General features: G+C 40.8%; 1 protein-coding gene across 1 annotated transcript in view; it reads right to left on the minus strand.

Moving 5' to 3' along the window:
* The window catches only part of AFDN (afadin, adherens junction formation factor), a 182,933-nt gene that overhangs the window by 121,459 nt on the left and 41,678 nt on the right, over positions 1–19,796 (minus strand). Inside the window, 3 exon segments of the mRNA XM_025195062.1 lie at positions 1,331–1,494; positions 7,515–7,630; positions 10,555–10,750. Coding sequence (XP_025050847.1) covers positions 1,331–1,494; positions 7,515–7,630; positions 10,555–10,729 — 455 coding nt within the window. The 5' untranslated portion in view covers positions 10,730–10,750.

Raw genomic sequence — 19,796 nt, forward strand, 5'->3', positions numbered from 1 at the left:
TCCTGCTTATGCAGGGGGTCGGACTCGATGATCTATTGAGGTCCCTTCCAACCCTAACATCTATGAATCTATAAGAGCAGAGAGAAAATAAGCAACTCTCAGGGGAACTTCAGAATTCTAGAGAATGTCCATTTTCAAGTTTCAAATATCTGAATTGTGGGAACAAAAACACAAAATTAAGCAACCTCTCCCCCCTGCCCAAGTTTTCCTTAACTTAGAAGCTAAAGCATGGAACATTACAAGCCAAACCATACCAATCTTCTTGAAAAATTTAAGCAAATGAGAATAGAGGTTGTGATGAAAATCTAACAGCAATAACTGGCACTTTTTAAAAGTACATTTCTCCTGAATCTGAAGTAAGAAATAAATGGCCAGAAAAAAGAAAATAATATACTGTTTATGTTACAGTGCAATACATCTCGTTAAAACGCTATGTATTTCAAAATTCATGCCTAGCTGTGGAACTATATCTTCTGTTTTGTTTTTTTAATGTTCTAGCTTTTACAGCCACAAAGACACTATTGAAAACATGCAAGATATACATGTTATATCAAACCAAATAACAGATTCTGCAATTGTAAGCTGTGCTATAGAATGTCACAGTTTTACAAGACATCAAGTAATTCAGCTTTTCTTCCAGAGAATACACCATTTTGCATTTCATTTTGCCACGGAGTTCTATTAAGGACTTAACTACACCTGCCTTTTGCCCCCTGGTTTTCCCAACAAGGACTAACCTCTTTCAGCCATCCTAACAAACTAAGCAATGGCTTATTAGGGAGCTTGAACTACAGCCATGCAACAAGAGAAGTCAAAATGGTAGACTGATGAATTATGGCATCTGAAAAACAAGTACATTGCACAAAACTTGGGGAGCCAAGGAGAAGAGCCCCTGAAGACAGCTATCAACTCTGCCATCTCTTGGCAAAAGCACAGAGCTGAGACTCTAAGCTGGTACACACCTAGACAGCAGCACAGGAGTACAGACCTAGGGAATGGAAACAGGCCACCTGAAGAACACAACACTTTTTAAAATCATTATTTCCTAAAATGAGTGTGGCATTGATTATTTAAACTATGAACCAGAGTTGTGGATTTTTTATGGGGTTAAAGGAACATGGACAGGAATCTGCTGTTGCAGATTTCAGGAGATGCTTATAAAAAAAATTAAAAAAAAAAAAATCGCATCTTTAAATGTACCAGAGTGCAAAAGATCCTCCCAATTACCACTGGAATGACTACTTTACTATTGCCTAATGCTAAATGTTTACTTGTGAAATTTGAGATCATTATGATAACTGCAGTATTAAGTGATCAAAAAGAACCTTACATATCATCTCCATGGAAAGGTCTATCATCTTTATCTGATGCTTGTCGCAGTGCTTCCTTTTCTCGCCTCTTTTTTTCTTTTTTCTCTTTTTTTGATAGCGTTCGTTTGAAGTTCTGGATAACCCCTTCTTTTTCTTGTTTTTCAGGGCCATTACTCTGAGCTTTCTGAAAAGAATCAAGTTAAAACTGGTTTAGCATACTGGTCCACTGAACTTACTAGGGATCTCGAACTTCCATCAAACTAGATTTAGTTAAGATGAACAGTAATACCACATTGGAAACGGATATAAGGAAAAGCAACAAACTACCCATTACAGCGGGGTGGGCAAAACAGCATATCTGGATGGTGGCTGGCCTCCATTTCCCACCAGCCCCAGCCTGCTTCTCTGCAGCCAGTTTCCCAGAAGCGGTGGGGTTGTGACAGTGCAGGGCCAGGGTTTCTGTGGACACCAGCCCGAGGAGTGCTGGCAGGGCACATGGCTAGTTGGGGAGCTACTCTAGGGCTGGGGCTGGAATCTTGTGATGGTGACAACATGGGCCAGAGCTAGGGCAGAGCTGAAATCCGCTGCCCAAGTGCCTCGGGCAGGTGTGTGCAGGTAATGGATCATGGCTCTGCCGCAGCTCCTGCTCACGGTGTCACCACTGCAAAATCCCGGCCGTAGCCAGCCACACGCCCTGCCTTCACTGCTTGGAGCAGTGTCCATGGAAACCCTGGCCCCGTACTCTCACAGCCCTGCTGTTCCTGGGGTCTCTGTGGCAACTGGCCTCAGAGGTGTCCAGAGGCTGCTGGGATACTGAGTCTGCTGCAGGCCCAATCCAGTCTGCAGGCTGGAGTTTGTCCACCCCTGCATTAGAGGAAAAGAGGAACTGTTAAGGACATGAATGGTTAAGTTATAGATAGCTAAAGTCATATTTCCCAATGAACATATGAAATGACTGAGAACTTTGAAGTGAACGTAGCAAAAGTAAATTCTGTATATCATACCAAACTAGTCTGAATTCATCAAACCTAAGATTACTTTTATGGTTTATAGAAGAACTGTCTCATTTTACAGCTTCAAAACCTACAGTACATTTGGGCAAATGTTTTAAGGCAGAGGTGTCAGACAGTCCATAGACAGGATCCAGCTCCCACTGCAAGGCTGGACCACCTGCATCTTTAGACCAGATCTGGCCTGTGGGGATTTTCAGCACAGCTGCTGGAACCCTTGCAGTGGCAACAAGAATCCCTGGAGCTGCTGTTTCAGCGCGGCTCTAGAACTCAAACAGTTAACTCTACTCATCCCCTGCTGCCCTTAGCCATCACTGAAATCAAGGTTTAGTTATCCCTGGTGACCACAATCTGTGGCAGAGGAAAGGAGGGGCAGGGGAGTTGCTGACTCTGGGTTCCTGAGCTGTGCCACAACAGCAACTCCTAGGTCATGCAACATGCAAAGCTGAACAAGTTCAGCACCCCTTATTTAAGGAATATACTCAAACTGAATCTTTAAAAATGTTACTTACTTCACTCTCAAGATTAATTAATGTTTACAAAGCATCTCTGCCTGTCAAAAATGGTTTTGTACTTTAATCTTCTACCCGCTTATTGCAACATGGCTCTCAGGCAAAAATAAGCTTGAGAAGCAGCACAATTATAGCTAACATTTTCCATGCAATGTATTCTCATCTTCCCATGTTTTATACCTATCCATTTCCTGCATTATGTTTTCCCTCTGTTCTACATATGCAGACACCCACTGCAGAGAAAAGCCTATGGTAAAGGGAGGATAATAAAAGGGTTTTTTTTTCCCTTTTCTTCTTTTTAGAAAGGTGCAGTTTATAGAGTATAGATGGCAGAGGCAAATGTGATCATCTCCCTCCCCCACATCCTTTCATCTTTCAAGCAAAATCTACATTGCAGTCAAGGTGCAACTGTGGCTCATGGAGACACACCCAAACTAGCTAGCATGGTACTTAGTCACCACTACACAAAGCTTCAAAATCAGTCTGAAAAAGCCAGGTAAATACTGAGGTCACAAGCTTATACTGAGCTCTATGCTGCTATGACTACATTGCCAGCAAGCTATTTTAAAGCTAGCTATAGCATGTCATAAAAATACTGGAAGCATTAGAGCCTTGAATTAGTTCAAATTCTATTTTGAATTAAAATTCAAGTTACAGAAACCTACAAATGAAAAAAAAAAGTGCAATTAGTTAAATAACAGCCCAATCTGCTCTTAGTAATAGTCTAAGCACGTTTACCTCTCACTTTAATGTTGGGAGACTTAGGTCATAAGTGCTCTTTCACAAGGTAGTTCTCCTTTATGGATTTTTTAAAGAAAAGTATACGGTAAGTATTTTCTACCAGACTGTAGAAATTGTCCCCAGTCCTGTCTTGCTACTGTAAGTGCTCATTAGGCTCCAATGAGTTTAACATTGTGCTTTCTCAATTTAGGACTTAATACCACCATTAGACTACCTTAAGTGTGAAAGGCCACTTTGCAAAATATTCTAGCTACACAGAGCGATTTGATTACCATACTGGAATTAGATTAGCAGCTGATGAGTTGTAACTCAAGCTGCTATATCCTCACTGCATTACTAGTTTGAACATCAACAGCATTCAAGATCAGCCCATTCAGGCTCTCCCCTTCACTGAAGCAGCTCGCTCAAGCTTAAAGCACCACTTCAGCTCAAGATATAATCTGTGTACCTGGGTAAGAGTCAGTGCAGGGGCAAAACTTGACTTAAAAGCTTCAGTCAGCAAGGACAAGCCCATAGTTATTACAAATCAAGTTGGGTAAAAAAGTTGTCTAACTGGATCTACGGATTTTCATAACAAACAAGTTAATTCAAGTATGCAGCACTTGAGATTACATTACTACTACAGCAACATTACTTCTATAGCATCCTTAAAGTATGGCATGAAAAACATGAGTAGTAGCAGAGCTGACTGATTCCACCCCCTGCACCCCCCCCCCCCCCACCACAATGACTGATTCCCCCCCCTGCCCCCCCCCCCCCCCACATCAACTGAAACCAATTTTGAGCAGGGGGTAAGCTGGAGAAACTTTACTTGAAAATCCAAAATTTCACAATGCTTTGTATTGAATAGCAAAAAAGGCACTCATTTGTTTCTAGACTCTCCTTTTCTCCTATGAGTTGGTAAAATGACAAAGAAATAAACACCCCAAATAAGAAAAAATAAATTTATCTTTTACCAAAATGGATTTATGAGAAAATACAGAGAATTTCCTTGCCAAATTATTTCCACAGAAAGCTATTTTTCAAGTAGCCCTTGCTGATGGTTTTATTTTCCGAGTGACACATTAAGGGTCTGGAAGAGGAAAAATTACTTTCTAGTGTATTTCCCTGATGGGTATAATCATGGTAATTACTCTGTCATCTCACTAAAGTAAAAAAGGCTGTATTCAAAAAAACAAAGCCACAAAAAAACCCAAACAGTTCCCACTAGGCAATAAGACTAGTCAACAATGTGGGACAAAGTGCCTCAAAACTGATTCAAGAGCTGTCCCCCTTGCTGTAGGGCAGAATGTCTACAGGGAAGTCAGTCACAGTGGCTACAATGCAAATGTGGGCACAGTTGAGTTAAACCTGACTAGGAAGTGTGAGTACCAGCTGCAGTCTAGCTTCTCAGGCAGGTTTTACAGCATTGACTACAGCAAATGAAATCCAAGACTCAGAGCTCCACCTGTTTACATCATCAAAAAGATTACAAGGTAACTTGATTACAGTATGCAAGTACCTTCATGGATAGAAAATATCAGGCGAACTCACAGGCTCTTTAATCTACCAGGGAAAGGTATAATTAGGACCAAAAATCACAATTTTTAGTGAGTCAGAGATTAGCCACTGGAACCAACCACACAGGGAAATCATGGGTTCTCCACCCCCCGCCGACTTCAAAATCAAGATTGAATACCTTTCTGGAGAGAAGCTTAAACCACTTAAAAACATAACTGTGCTTTAGTCAAGCACCACTAAGTTCAATGCAGGGTAAAATTAATGGTCTGTAATATCCAGATGGACAGTCTACATGACCCAGTGGCCCATTCTGGCTTTGAATTATAACACTACAAACAATCATCCCTTAATTTCACAATTATGTGCTGACCTATGATCATAACCACTGCCCTTGGTTTGTTGGTTTAAGGTTTTAAGCAAGGATTCTGCCCAAAAATAAATTATCAGCAAGAGTAAGCAATTTAAAAGTTGAGGAAGATTAAGAAGAAAAATAACTACATCTAATCATAGAAAAAATATGGTTGCAAGGAAGCTGTCTTTCCCCTCCTCTGCAGCAAGATCACCCCTACCTAAGCCAGCCTAGGCAAGTGTTTGCCTAACATGTATTCCAAGAGCCCCAATGATGGAGATTCCACAATCTCTTTAGGTAACCTCTACTCTTTGAAAAGTTGATCACCATCCTCTTTGTAACAACCATTTTTCTATTAGAAAACCATCATCAAACCCCCAGTCAATCTCTTTTCCAAACTAAAGAGTCCCTCTTCCAGCTTCTTATTGCATGTCATGTTTTCTAGATCTCTGCACATTTCATTTTCTAGATCTCTAGATAGTTCTATATTACATAATTAGCCAAAAATATTTAAAATCTTTATGTTCTCATACAAAACATGGTAAAAAAGTCTATAGGCTGAAAAACTATTTGTGGAGTTTAGCTAATATTTACAAAAACTCCACATAAAAAATTCTCCATTTTCTATACCTTAATTTAATAATGAATAAGTAAGGTATCCAACTAATTTCCCATTTCCACAATTTGTGATTACCAAACCCATCTCAATTAAGTGAGACTACCTGCTGCAGCTTAATTTTACACTCTCCTTTTGTTTTTTCATGGAATATAGAAGTTGGATGAATGCCTGTGATTGTTTTCTTGTACATACAGCAAGTGTATAATAATGTGCACTCCTGTCTTTTTATTCAGATGCATATGAAAAATTCCTTTCTTTGTACAGGCTCAGTAGCTCTTTTCAGGAAAGATTTTGTTTCCTTGTGCATCTTTTCCTGTTAAGGTTATGCCAAAATTGAAGAAGAAAGTAACACCAAAACAATACTGGAGTTAGAAACAACAGTAATGAACATTCCAGGTCTGCTTCTGACCCAGCAATTTATGCAGGAAAGTGGAAGAGGCTGGCTAGATGGGAACAGTTTAACATCTCCCCTCTCCACTTCATTTTTGATGCTATGATGGGGATGGTGTACATTTTGGTTTTGCAATTTGTGGCTTTCAGGGTTTTAGGTTAAATTAAGCATAAGCCTAAAATGGTGGAACAAATTCATAATTTTGCTTAAATTGCTTAAGTTACACACCTGTAATAAAATGTGCCATATTTGCCAATCTGATAAATTAAACTGGAGCTGGAATTACCAACATCAATATTCATACTGTTAATGACAAGCTTAAAAAATGTAACATTTACTTTCTAAAAAGGTCATTGGTTATATGTGCCTTTGTCCACCATTTTATCAAAAAAAGTTTCACGTTCAAAAGGAATGTGAAGTCTACACTCCATTGACAGAAATTAACTGACCATAATCAGATCAGGATAAACTCATCCAACTACCTTCACAAGACATTTTTTCTGACCTTAGGCACAAACTCTAATAGCCCTAAACACTAAGTCACAGTGTACTCTTCCTGTGGTTGCACCTTTTTAATAGAAAGAGTAGCCAGTATGCAACTGTGACAAGCCTTCCAGGTGTTATCACATTGGACCAATTATCTATAACCTCACTAGCTACCTATGAATTTCCAAGTAAAGTTTATGATATTGGTTTTAAACTTAAAAGTCTTATATAGATTGTGGCCTAGTACTCAAAGCTTTGAGTCTCTCCCCATGCCATAGTTGACCATAGAACTGGTCTTACTGAAATCCCAGTTACATAAGTGAGAGGAGGCTCCTAGAACAACATTCATTCTGAAGTTTTTGTAGGTTCCGAATTTGCCTCCACTGCCCTCTTATTATTCCATAGGTTATCTTAAAATATTTAAATACCTTGAGTACTACAGTATATGTCTGAACACCTACAGCATAATAATAAGCATCACTTTTTCCCGCATTTTTATAAAGCTAATTATTTTTTATTTTGATCAGGTCCCACAAATCCCAACAGTACTTTCCTAAGTGTAAACATCACTTAGTTCAATAGTTCCTTATCCTTACCTTTGGAGGAAGTGTATCATTTTCATTCTTGAGAACAAACCTCCCTTCTCTGTCATCTTTGTTCCAATTCAACTGTACAACAAGGGGCTTCTCATCTATATCTAATCTTCTTTCTTCTTTAAAGTATGAAAGAGAAAAAATTAAAAACGAATAGCTATTTTGCACTGCAAGGAACAACAGCTATGGCATGCTACTTCAAGTTGAGAAATGTATATACATATACCCCATTTTCTTGAGCACAGCGTACCCCAAATAAAATGCACACCTTGCTCGTGAAAAGCAGAATGAAGAAAAAAATATATATTTTTTCCAGAGTTATGGCTGCCTAGAGCAGGGACAGAGACTAATATTCAGCTGACTCACCCTCCCTTTCCTGCTTAACTGAACTGAACCCCTAGCTGCTGCTGAAGACTGGTCTCCATGGGTAGATCTATGATTCTGAAAAGAGCTAGATTTTCAATGAATATGGAACAGAAAGAGGGAGATCAAAAGCAACTAGTAGAACAGCAAAATTGCTCTAAGAAAGGTTAGCCTGATTAGTGGAACATCTAGACCACTAAAAAGGAGAGATGATAGTTAATGGGTCACTGTTTTTCACTCCAGAGGTATTAAGTCAAGTGACCCTCCCAGATGCCTGAATAGTAATACAGCAGTTGTACACGACAGAGCAGGAAACAAAGGAATGTACTTCTGTCCTGGTCAGACAATCGGCTTTCCTGCTTAACAAACACACCCCAGTTTCAAGGAGCTAATTTTTGAGGGGGAAGTATGTGTTGTATGAGAGAAATATAGTATACCCAAGCATTATTACATAAAGTAGGCAGAGAAAAGTGCAAGTGAAAGAGTAACTATTTCCTGTTTTCAATTATTCTTTTAACAGCTTTTCTGTATGGAAACCTGGGGATAGAAGAGGGTGTTCTTAAGAAAAATAAAGCAAAAAAAAAAATCCATTACTTGGATACAGATGAAACAATGGAAATGTGTACCACAATATATATATATATATTCAATAAAGATTTCTGCACAGTTATGCCCCATTCTGACTACAATATTATATACTGAATGAGGCACAGCCTCTACATGATGTTTAAACTGTATGACAAAAGGCCTCATCGATCATATTTACTATTTACCATGTACATATTTACCTGTACCATGAAGGAAACCTCTTTAAATTCTATACGTAAGTGTTGTGCAGATATAAGCTTTGGAGATGCTCAGTCAAAAAACAAAATCAAGATACTACTGTTTGTTACAAATCACCAATCATGCATAACCTCTTGCTTGCAATTCCAAATAATGCTAGTCAAATCAAAACATCTTTAGCACGCCATGAAAAAGTACATATCTGGGTTTGTACCCCAAACCACTAAGATAGCTAAAACTTGTCATGAGCCAAAGGCATGATTGTGTGTGCGCTTCGGCACCAGAATTATCCCCGCCAGGTTGCAACTTCATTGCACGGGAGAGTTTCCTGTTGCAGAGGAAAACCCCGGTGCAGGGACGAGTTTCCCGCTTTTCTGCAGCTTCTTTTGCAGGGTGCATTGCTTAAGTCAAGGGAAATGCACCGTGCAAAAGGAGTTCCCGCCACCAGTATGCAAATTCGTTCCCCGCTATTGGCTAGTTTTAAATTATTCCCACGTGGCGGCTAACGATTGGCCTGTTAGCCGTATAAGAGGCTTGAGCGGTTTCCGCCCAAGCCGAAGAGGACTCCACATCCATCTCGTGGGGACTCTGGATACACGGCAGGGTAATAGAGACCCTGTGTGAGATTCAGAGGAGCTTGGCGACCTGATCCATCGCCCACCTCTTCCCATCTTCGATCGCAAATTTTATAAGATGCATCTCCGATTTCGATTTTGGTGGCACGTTCACCCAGAGCATCCGGAGCTCTGTTCCGTGGAGCCTAGCAAACTCCACGTAACCGTCCGTGTTGTCTGTGTCTGTAACCGCAACTCAAGCAAGTTTTCCAGCCTACACCACTGCCATCTCAGTGTAAGTAAACAATCTTTAAAACTACCGCTAAGCGTTTGTGCCTAATTCCAGCTCGACGCCCTCCCTCTCCGATCCAGCGTGCCCGGGCTGCTGGCCACAGCCCGCGTGCAGCACGGAAAAGGGCTCGGGTCGCTCCCAGCCCGCACAAAACTGAAAAAAAAAGGTTAAGATTTTTTTCCCCCTTTAATACTCTAGGATACAAGTTTTCAAAGTGATACCCCCACTCAAAAAAAAAAAAAAAAAAAAAAAAATCAAAAACTAGATAAGAAAAATTAAAACCTGGAAGAGGAAGGATAGGGAAATAAAAAGCTTTAAGCAACAAAGGCATCTGGAACCAAACCACTTGGGTAACTTTAAAGAATTGCAATCTACATGACATCTAGTAAAATTAAAAAAACGGCAAAAAATGCAGATTCAGGTAGCTAGCATTTCCTTCCAAGTTTTCAAAAGGCTTTACAATTATTCTTCCTTTTTTTTGTTTTTTGTTTTTTTAAGTTTTCTTTCCATTCCGATGTGAAAGACTCAACAGGGGAAACTAACTGAATATAAAAAGGAAATAATTAAAAAGTAGACAGTGGCAAATGCACCAACTAAAACATTTTCTCTAATTTTTCAATTACTGTAAAATTAGACACTAATTAAAAGAACAGAAGGTTCTGAACAAAACGGTTTTAAGCTTTTTTGGAGCTCCTTCACCTGACAACATTACTTTTACATGTATAAGTTTTTAAGCACCATCTATGACAGCTTCATCATTCTTGAATAAATGTCCCTTATGTAGACATGATCAACCTTTAAAAACTGTCACCACCTACCCACAGAATACCAAGTATAACTTTCTGAAAAAGGTCACAATACTATCATAATTTACAGAAGATGCAACCATGGTATACCCAATTATATAATGAAATACCACTATCACAGACAGAGAAGCAAACTTTTATGGCAAAGTATAAACAGACAAGATTTGTTTTTTCACAGCAATTAGTCTGAAAAAATATATGTACTTCAAAACAAGAATAAGACCAAGATAACTTATACTCACCTCCACTGACATGTACTTCATAAAGTGAGTATTTAGGGGATGACAACATTCGCATGTCAGGTCGGAATTTCTCTGCCAAAGTTTCTATTACATCTTGTGTTGTAGCAGTACTAGACACACGGATACATTTTGTTGCAAAATTTCCAGCTGCTTTATCTTGAAAATAAAATCTCATTACTCCATGGAACTCCAGGTCCTGTAATGAAATAAGAGGAACATAATCCTGATTGGTGGCTGTGAATGGTTTATTTTTAAAAAGTGATTCCAGCCATTCACCATTGATTCATGTCTTTGTAACTGTGCATAATTTGTTAAGTAGAACAGGAAGTTGGGATAGTCTATGAGTACATATTTCCAAATACTCCATGCTGTTAGAGAAATTAATAATCTACGCCTCAGCTTTGAAATATTCAGCACCAAAGCAACATCAATTTTAACTCAATTCTAATCCTTCCAGAACAGACTATTCCATAAAATTACCCCAAAATGTGCATGTTCTGTATGGTCCTGTCTTCTAGGCACATTATACATTCCAAGGCACTTTTCATAAAGACAATTTCCTTACTGCATTAGCCAACATCCTGGGGAGGTTGTTCCCCAAAGTTCTGCATCAAAATCCAGTTTATCCTATTAAGATTTGATACATCAGTTGACTGTACCTTTATTTTGCTGAGATTTAACAGGTGTCCATGTTACCATGACACAGCTACTTGGAGTGTCAAGTCTATTTTAAAAATCCTGTGTAGAGTTCTCCACTAATCCTATCCTTGATCTTGGCAGGGTTTCTTCCCCACCCTTAAATCACAGAGGACTAAAATGCTTAACACATGCACACTTTCACTTCAAGATGTCCTTAACAAAAAACCTGTGTTGTTATAACTCCACACCTGAAAGGGGGGTGGAAAAATCTTAGGGGGGTGTGCATGTGCGCGTGTGAGATTTTAATCTTGGAAAAACGCGAGTTTAGGATTTTTTTTAAATCAGAATTTGTGATTTTTTTTTTTTTTTTTTAAATCAGAGAGTTTGCGATGTTTAAACAAAAAATCCAGGATCCCTGCTTATAACCAAATGCACTGTAGGTGTTCTAAGGCAGCATTTCTCAACCTGTAGGTCAGTAGAATATATGAAAGGGTCATGAACAAACTTTAAAAATGGATTCTCCTTTAAAGGAGAAAAACATGGGAAACCATGGCTTTTCCCTTGCAAGCTGGCAGTTCCAGCCTGCAAGAGACCATACACTCTCAGCCTGCCCCACACACTGGGGGGCTGGGGCCTAGGAGCAATGGGTCAGGAATGAGGAGGTTGGGATTGGCCGCTGATGTTTAACAAATGGGTCCAAGTTCAAAAAAGGTTGAGAACCACTGTTCTAAGACAGATAAAATTACCACAGAAATTTAAGACAAACTTGGAAAGCTTTTGCTGGGCAAACACTTTTAAAGCATTAAGCTAATTTCAGTGTAGAAAAAGAAGAGTCACGTACACGTAAAAAGGGAAACATGGCAACTTGTAACAAGGAAGCCTTAAAAATCAAATGGCCAATTCTCCCCCTCCCTCTTCTCTCTATCCCTCCCCAGAACTGCTCACTCTCTGAGATTTCAGGATCCATACAAAAGAGGTCAGTCTGATGAAACTACTCCATGCTAACTCCCTCATGTATCAGGATGGAGTTAGAAAGCAAAAGCAAACACTGACAGTCAGATCAGCTTACTGAGCAAAATCTCATCCCAAAGTACTGCATTTAAAAAAAAAAAAAAAAAAAAATCCAGCCTTGCGCTCTGCCTCAGGTACTTCAAAAGTGGATACAACCGGAAGCATAAAGAAAGCCTCATTTTCCATGTACAGATAAGAAGTGGGAGTCATCACATCTCAGACAGTCACTTAGCCTGTGGGGTTGTCCCCCTGTCGCCACCTTAGCAACAGTACAATTCAAAGGGGCATTAATTAAATGTAGCAACCACTTATCCAGGCAGGTAGTACTTTTGTGTGAGAGGGACACGGAGAAGGGAGAAACTGTCCCTCTCATCTCAATGTACTCCCTTCTACCCCAGCACAAAGCAGGCAAGCACTGACCCTGCATCTCCACGCCCCTTCCCTCAAAGCATCAACATTTGCCATGTGGAGCCCTCCTCCCCTCCAGGGAATCCTACAAAAACATTTCACATCCTACATTAGCAGCTGCTTTTCTGCCTGACCTTGACCAACTCCGTAGTGCATTTTTCTATATTGCCATCTTGCGTCTTTAATATAGTCAAGTAACAGGCTGAGCAATATCAGTACTCTGATGGTCACTACAGTCCCTCCTTATTCCAAACCCTGCGAATTGTACACGCGGACTACAAATTAGTCACCCTATCATCGGGGCAAAAAAGAATTAACATGCAGATTAGGATCTGAGGTTTCAGTTTAAGCTGCAAACATTTATCTTTTACCAAAAAGTCTTTGTTACTCATGTTGTGTGTCACTTGCTGCTTTGTTTCACCTAGGAGCTGCATACTATATTACCACAGCATAGGAACAAAGGAAAACAAGCCATACTTGAAAAAGCTTAAAACATTTAACAATGAAATTACAGCCACTGAACAGCAATTAATATATTTAAACAAATTCATTGCTAAAAAATATGCTTGCTGGTTTTTCTCAGGAAGTTGGGTGGCATCTGGGTAGCTAGACCTTAACAAAAATAACTGAAAAATCCAAATCTCCAAATCCATCATACTTTAAAGACTAAGTTCTCCATCCATGATTTATTTGCCCTCAGTAAATTCTGAAGCCAGTCAACTGCTTTACACTAGTTCTTGAACAATGGGAAGATTATTCAGAATACTGCCTAGTGTTCTTTGGTTTAAAAATTAATCTGGTTCTGAAACTGATTTGTGTAATATATATTCTTCAACCAATGAAGAATTCAGCAAGTGTATATACTTTGTCAATTATAAAAATAGAAAAAAATTATGTTATTGAAAATATGCTTATGATTAATATACCTATACTGGGTGGGAATTACTGAACTGCATCACAATCTTCCCTTTGAGTACCTGAAAAAACATTCAACCACTATTATACATACACACTCATATATATGTACATATATTCTGTGTATATATATTCTATAAAATTGTGATGTGCTATCTATCTGCCACTATTTTACAGAATACATATACACACACACACACACACACACACATATACACACACTAATTAGCCAGTAATATATATATTAGCCACTATTTTACAGAAATGCAAAGAGTAATTGAGAGCTATTTTATTATTATTATGTTTTTGTTTGCAGAGAAGTAGAAGATCTAAAAAAGATTCTCCTGCTGTCATGCAACTCCTGGAAATCTTTCATAGAATCATAGAAGATTTGGGTTGGAAGGCACCTCAGGAGGTCATCTAGTTCAACCCCCTAATCCAAGCAGGACCAAGCAGTGTATCTACTACTGCCCCCATTTAGTATCATCTGCAAACTTGATGAGGGTGCACTCCATTCCATCTTCCAGATCACTGATGAAAATATTGAAAAAAAAAACAGCTCCACGGGCACTCCACTCGATACCAGCTGCTAACTAGACCATTTCATTACTATCCTTTGAACCCAACAATCCAGCCAGCTTTCTATCCTTACAGTCCACTGATCCAACCAATACTTCCTCAGTTTGTCTGCGAGAATGCTGCAGGACATGCATTAAAAGCCTTGCTAATTTCAAGGTATATCATGTCCATTGCCCTCCCTGCACCCACAGAGCCAGTCATCTCATCACAGAAAGCTATGACAACCAGTGGCCTCCCTCAGAGGTCAGTACTGGTGCCTCTCTTTTTCAACCTGCACATTAACAACCTGCCTGTAACCAGCTCACAGAAGTTTGCTTATGTTGATGACAGCACCTTTGCCACCCAAGCTCATGACTTTAAGTGCAGAACTCACACATGATGGAGACATGAGACTGATATTAGAGTACTGCCTAAAATAACACCTCAAAAGAAATCTCTCAAAGACTGTCTCTCAAGTGCTTTTCATCTGCATAATGCCAGCACTAATCATGAACTCACTATCCCTTTAAATGGTCAGCCTCTCAAATTTGAAACCCATTCAGTTTATCTTGAAGTCACCCTGAGCTAGAGTTTAACCAGGGTTTGAATTACACTTTGAGAGGGGGGGGTGTCTGCAAAAAAAATTTAACTGGTTCATTAACAAGTCCACCTAGGTGAAGGAACAATCCAAATCGAAGACCCCCCTCAGGTTATGATTTGCAAATCTTACAGGGAGGCTCTTGTCTTATGGGGGGAGGGGGGGGGGGAAAAGAGAGGCTGGGGGGGGGGGGGTCCCCCCCCCCCCCCCCCACCACCTCCACCAAGCTCCCCTTTAATTTACACTGACTAGCTTATAAAAATCACATCTCCAGAAAAAAACTGTTTTAAAAATCAAAGCAAGGAATAACATGCTTGCCAAACTTGCAGGGTTCACATGGGGTGTCAATGCCTTCATGATCTGTTCATCTTCTTGCACATCGTGTTATTCAGTTGCATTATACCAGGCCCCACTCCATTCCTATGGTTACCAGCCCTCAGTAACATTGCTCCCCCTCATCTCCACTGCACAAATGATGAAGCAAGCTTACTAGACAGACTCCTTGACAATCCTACACTGCCAGTGCATTAGGACATATTCCACCCACCAATAGCTCAACTCCCCTCAAGACACCCAATATGGTCCACCCTTTCAGAATCGGTTGACTTTTCCTTACTTACTCAATGGCACAAAGAATAGTCAGCACAAGCACCAATCTATCACCACATCATCTCGGACCCTACAGTCACTCAGCCAGTTAAATCCAGGTTACGTCATTATTGGACACATCTCAACCATTTTCGAACTGCACAGGGTCACTCTCCCTCAAACCTATACCAATGGGGCCTTCACAATCACTACAAATGCCCCTGTGGACAAGTTCAAACCATGCCTCACACTTGATTCCTGTCCATATACAATGCTCTCTGGTGGTCTTCAGGCTCTTCACACTGGTGATGACATTGCCTTAAGACAGCTGAAACTATGCCAAATCCACATACACCAAAGGTGGGCAAAATGTGGCATGCCAGGCCATTCTATCTGGCCCATGGGGCCCCTAAAAAATTTAGAAAATTAATATTTATCTGCTCCTGGCTGCCCATCATGCGGCCCTTGATGGCTTGCCAAAACTCAGCAAGCGGCCCTCTGCCCAAAATAATTGACTGCCCCTGACATACATTCTAATAATAGAAGGCAATCAGGTTGGTCAGGCATGAACTGTCCTTGGTGAATCCATGCTAACTGTTCCTAATCACCTTCTCCTCCAAGTGCTTAGAAATAAGTTCCTTGAGGACCTGCTCCATGATTTTTCCAGGGTCTGAGGTGAGGCCGACCAGTCTATAGTTCCCCAGATCCTCCTCCTTCCCTTTCTTAAAAGATGGCCAACTATATTTACCCTTTTCTAATCACCTGCGACCTCTCCCAAATATCATGCGTTTTCAAAGATGATGGCTATGCAATCACATCACCCAACCCATCAGCACCCTTGGGTTAATCATATCTGGCCCCAGGGACTTGTACCCATCCAGCTTTTCTAAATACTCCCATATCCATTATTTTGCCACTGTCGGCTCCTCACTTTCTCCCCAAATTGTGCTGTTAGGTGCAGTAGTCTGGGAACTGACCTTGCCTGTGAAGACTGAGGTAAAAAAGGCATTCAGTACTTCAGCCTTTCCACATCATCTGTCACTAGGTTGCCTCTCTCATTCAGTAAAGGACCCACACTTTTTCCTGATTGCCCTCTTGCTGTTGACATACTTGTAATAAACCTCTCTCATTACTCTTCATGTCCCTTGCTAGCTGCAACTCCAGTTGCACTTTTGTCTTCCCAATTTCATTCTTGCATGCCCAAGCAATACTCTTACACACTCCTTCATAGTCACTTATCCAAGTTTCCACTTCTTGTAAGCTTCTGTTTCGTGTTTTAGTTCACTAAAAAGAGATCCCTGCTATGCCAAGCTGGTCCTCTGCCATAGTTGCTAGTCTTGTTGTGCCCCAAGTAAGGTTTATTTAAAATACAACCAGCTCTCCTGGACTCCCTTTCACCTGCAGACTGGCCTCCCCTCCTGCCCAGGAGTTCCCCGAGGGAGTACAATTCTGTTTTTCTGAAGTTCAGGGTCCTTACTCTGCTGCCCTCTTTCCTTCCTTTCCTCAGGAACCCAAACTCAATCATTGTATGGTCACAGCTGCACAAGTTGCAATCCACTTCTACATTCTCCATCAATTCTTCCCTGTTTGTGAGCAGCAGGTCAAAAAGAACAAGGGCCCTAGATGGCCTTGCCAACACATGCACTGGGAAGTTGTCCCCAACGTTCTCAAAAAACTTCATGCATTAAGGCACTACTGTATTGCCTTCCTAGCAGATATCAGGTGACTGTCCCACCCATTTGCCTATATGGATTTCTTATACTCCTCTTGCCCCCGTACGTGCTTTTCCAAATGTTCCCAAGCAAAAAAAAAAAAAAAAATCATGCAGCAGAATTAATGATCCACAGCTATAAAATGGCTCAACAATACTGATGAGGGAAACAAGGATACCTAGAACTATATTATGTTCATGAATTTCAAGCTACTGCTACAGACATCAGGAGATAGAAAGTAAAAACAGGCAGAAACACAGATGTAGGTATTGATGGATGTTACCACAGCAGTCTCCAACTTCAAAAAAACAACAGTCAAAGGGGTGAAGAATAGACCAAGAGCCTGTGACTTCTTAAATTCTGTGCTATAAATATGCTCAGAATATACAAAGGTGCATTTAATGTTTGTGTCATCTGACAGATTGGGTGATAGTCTACAGAGTGGGGAGCATTACGAGTGGATGAGATGGGACAAGGTTGCATTTGTCAAGGGTGTTGAAAATAATGCTACACTAATTGAGATGCGATTGTCTTCTGCCCAAACTGAAATCAAACAACACAGTGGCTATAGGGATCTTGGAGTCCTAGTTGACTCCAGGATGGACATGAACCATCAATGCAAGGAAGCAGTCGGTAAGGCTGACCATACCTTGTCAGGCATCTACAGATGCACCACAAGCAGGTTCAGGGAGATGATCGTTCCCCTCTATGCAGCACTGGTCAGGCCGCAGTTGGAGTACTGTGTCCAGTTCTGGGCGCTACACTTCAAGAGGGATGTGGCTAACCTTAAGAGGGTCCAGAGGAGGGCCACTCACATGGTCAGGGGGCAGCAGGCCAGGCCCTACAAAAATAGACTAGACTAAAGGGCCTGAATCTATTCAGCCTCCACAAGACAAGACTGAGAGGAGATCTGCTGGCCATCTATGAACTCGGCACAGGAGACCAGTGGAAAATAGGTGAGGCTCTGTTCCCCCAGGCACCACCTGGGATAACAAGGAATAACGGACACATATTGATTGAAAGCAGGTTCAAGCTGGATATCAGGAGGTACTACTTTATGGTTAGGGCTCCCAGGCTCTGGAATGGGCTCCCAAGGGAGGTGGTGCTCTCCCCTACCATGGGGGTCTTCAAGAGGAGGTTGGATAGATATCTGGCTTGGGTATTACGATCCCAGCACTTGTTCCTGCCCAAGGCAGGGCGGTTGGACTTGATGATCTGTTCAGGTCCCTTCCGACCCTAGAAACTATAAGTCCTTTGGCCACAGAAAAGAAACAGAAAAGGTAGCAAAGGCTTAATTTCCACATAAACATATCAATCTTATTTTGGTAGAATTACTGTATTTTTAGGAGCACGTGTGGATTATTCTCCAGAACTAGCCACTTTGAATCTCTACACTGGCACTGCCAGCCCGGGTGATGACACTTTAATATGAATTATTATTAGAAGATATAAAAATATTCTACAAAGGTCAGTCACAGTTCACAAACACACTCAAGCAACAACCAACCTTAAATTGTTAGTACAAAAGCATGATAAGAATACCATTAGTAATAATCTTAACATGCATCTTTCAAGAGGTATCTTTAAAAGGAACTAGCTCGCATTTTAAAAGGAGAGGAAGCCTGAACGTAAAAAGCTTGTTCTTAACTCCTCTCAACTAGATCCAACTTTCCTATTTGCAGCCATTCATGTAGCTGATGTTTTGTACACTATAATTCAGAGAGACAAATTGGAGTACTGGACCAAAAGAAATCTCACAAGGTTCAATAAGGACAAGTGCAAAGTCCTGCACTTGGGACGGAACAATCCCATGCACAGGCTGGGGACTGACCAGCTAGGCAGCAGCTCTGCAGAAAATGACCTGGAGGTTACAGTGGACAATAAGCTGAATATGAACCAACAGTGTGTCCTTGTTGCCAAGAAGGGTAACAGGATGCATTAGTAGGCTCTATTCAGCACTGGTGAGACCACGACTGGAGTAGTGTGTCCAGTTTGGGCCCCCCTACTACAGAAGTGATGCAGACAAATTGGAGAGAGTCCAGTGGAGGGGGCAAACAAAATGGTTAGGGGGCTGGGGACATGACTTGAGGACAGGCTGAGGGAACTGGGCTTGCTCAGTCTGGAGAAGACAAGACAGAGGGGCTTTAACAGCAGCCTTCAACTACCCGAAGCGGGGTTCGAAAGAGGATGGAGCTAGACTTTTGTCGGTGACAGATGACAGAACAAGAAGCAATGGTCAAGCTGCAGCAAGGAAACTGTTGGACTAGGAGGATAATAAAACACTAGAACTGGCTACCCAGAGCGGTGGTGGACTCTCCATTCTTGGAGGTTTTTAAGACCCAGCTAGGCAAAGCCTTGGCTGGGATGATCTAGTTAGGGATGGTCCTGCTTTGAGCAACGGGTTTGGACTAGATGACCTCCAACCCTAATTTTCTATGATTCTAATTCAAGTTAACTGTTGCAATATTCTGTAGCAAATGCAAATGCTTTCTTCAAAACTTCGCTTGTGATTAACTGGACTATAGTTACATTTCTAGCATATGAACTGTTTTAAGTGGCTTACTATCTAGTCAAGCCTACGCACAACGAATAAAGAAGGTCGTTTTTGCTAAAGTCAAATGATGATTTAAAGCAAGACACATTTAGAACTAATTACCACCTACTTCTTCAAAACAGAATTAAATACAGTAATTTGAACTACTAACCTCTTCCAACAGAAGGTTTAAAATTCATATTACAATTCTTATAAAATGAAGATGACATGGATAAAACAAACAAATTGGTTTGTCGGGGGGGGGGGGGGGGGGGGGGTT

The sequence above is a fragment of the Alligator sinensis genome, unplaced genomic scaffold, assembly GCF_000455745.1.
Source record: "Alligator sinensis unplaced genomic scaffold, ASM45574v1 scaffold448_1, whole genome shotgun sequence".
Lineage (NCBI taxonomy): Eukaryota > Metazoa > Chordata > Crocodylia > Alligatoridae > Alligator > Alligator sinensis.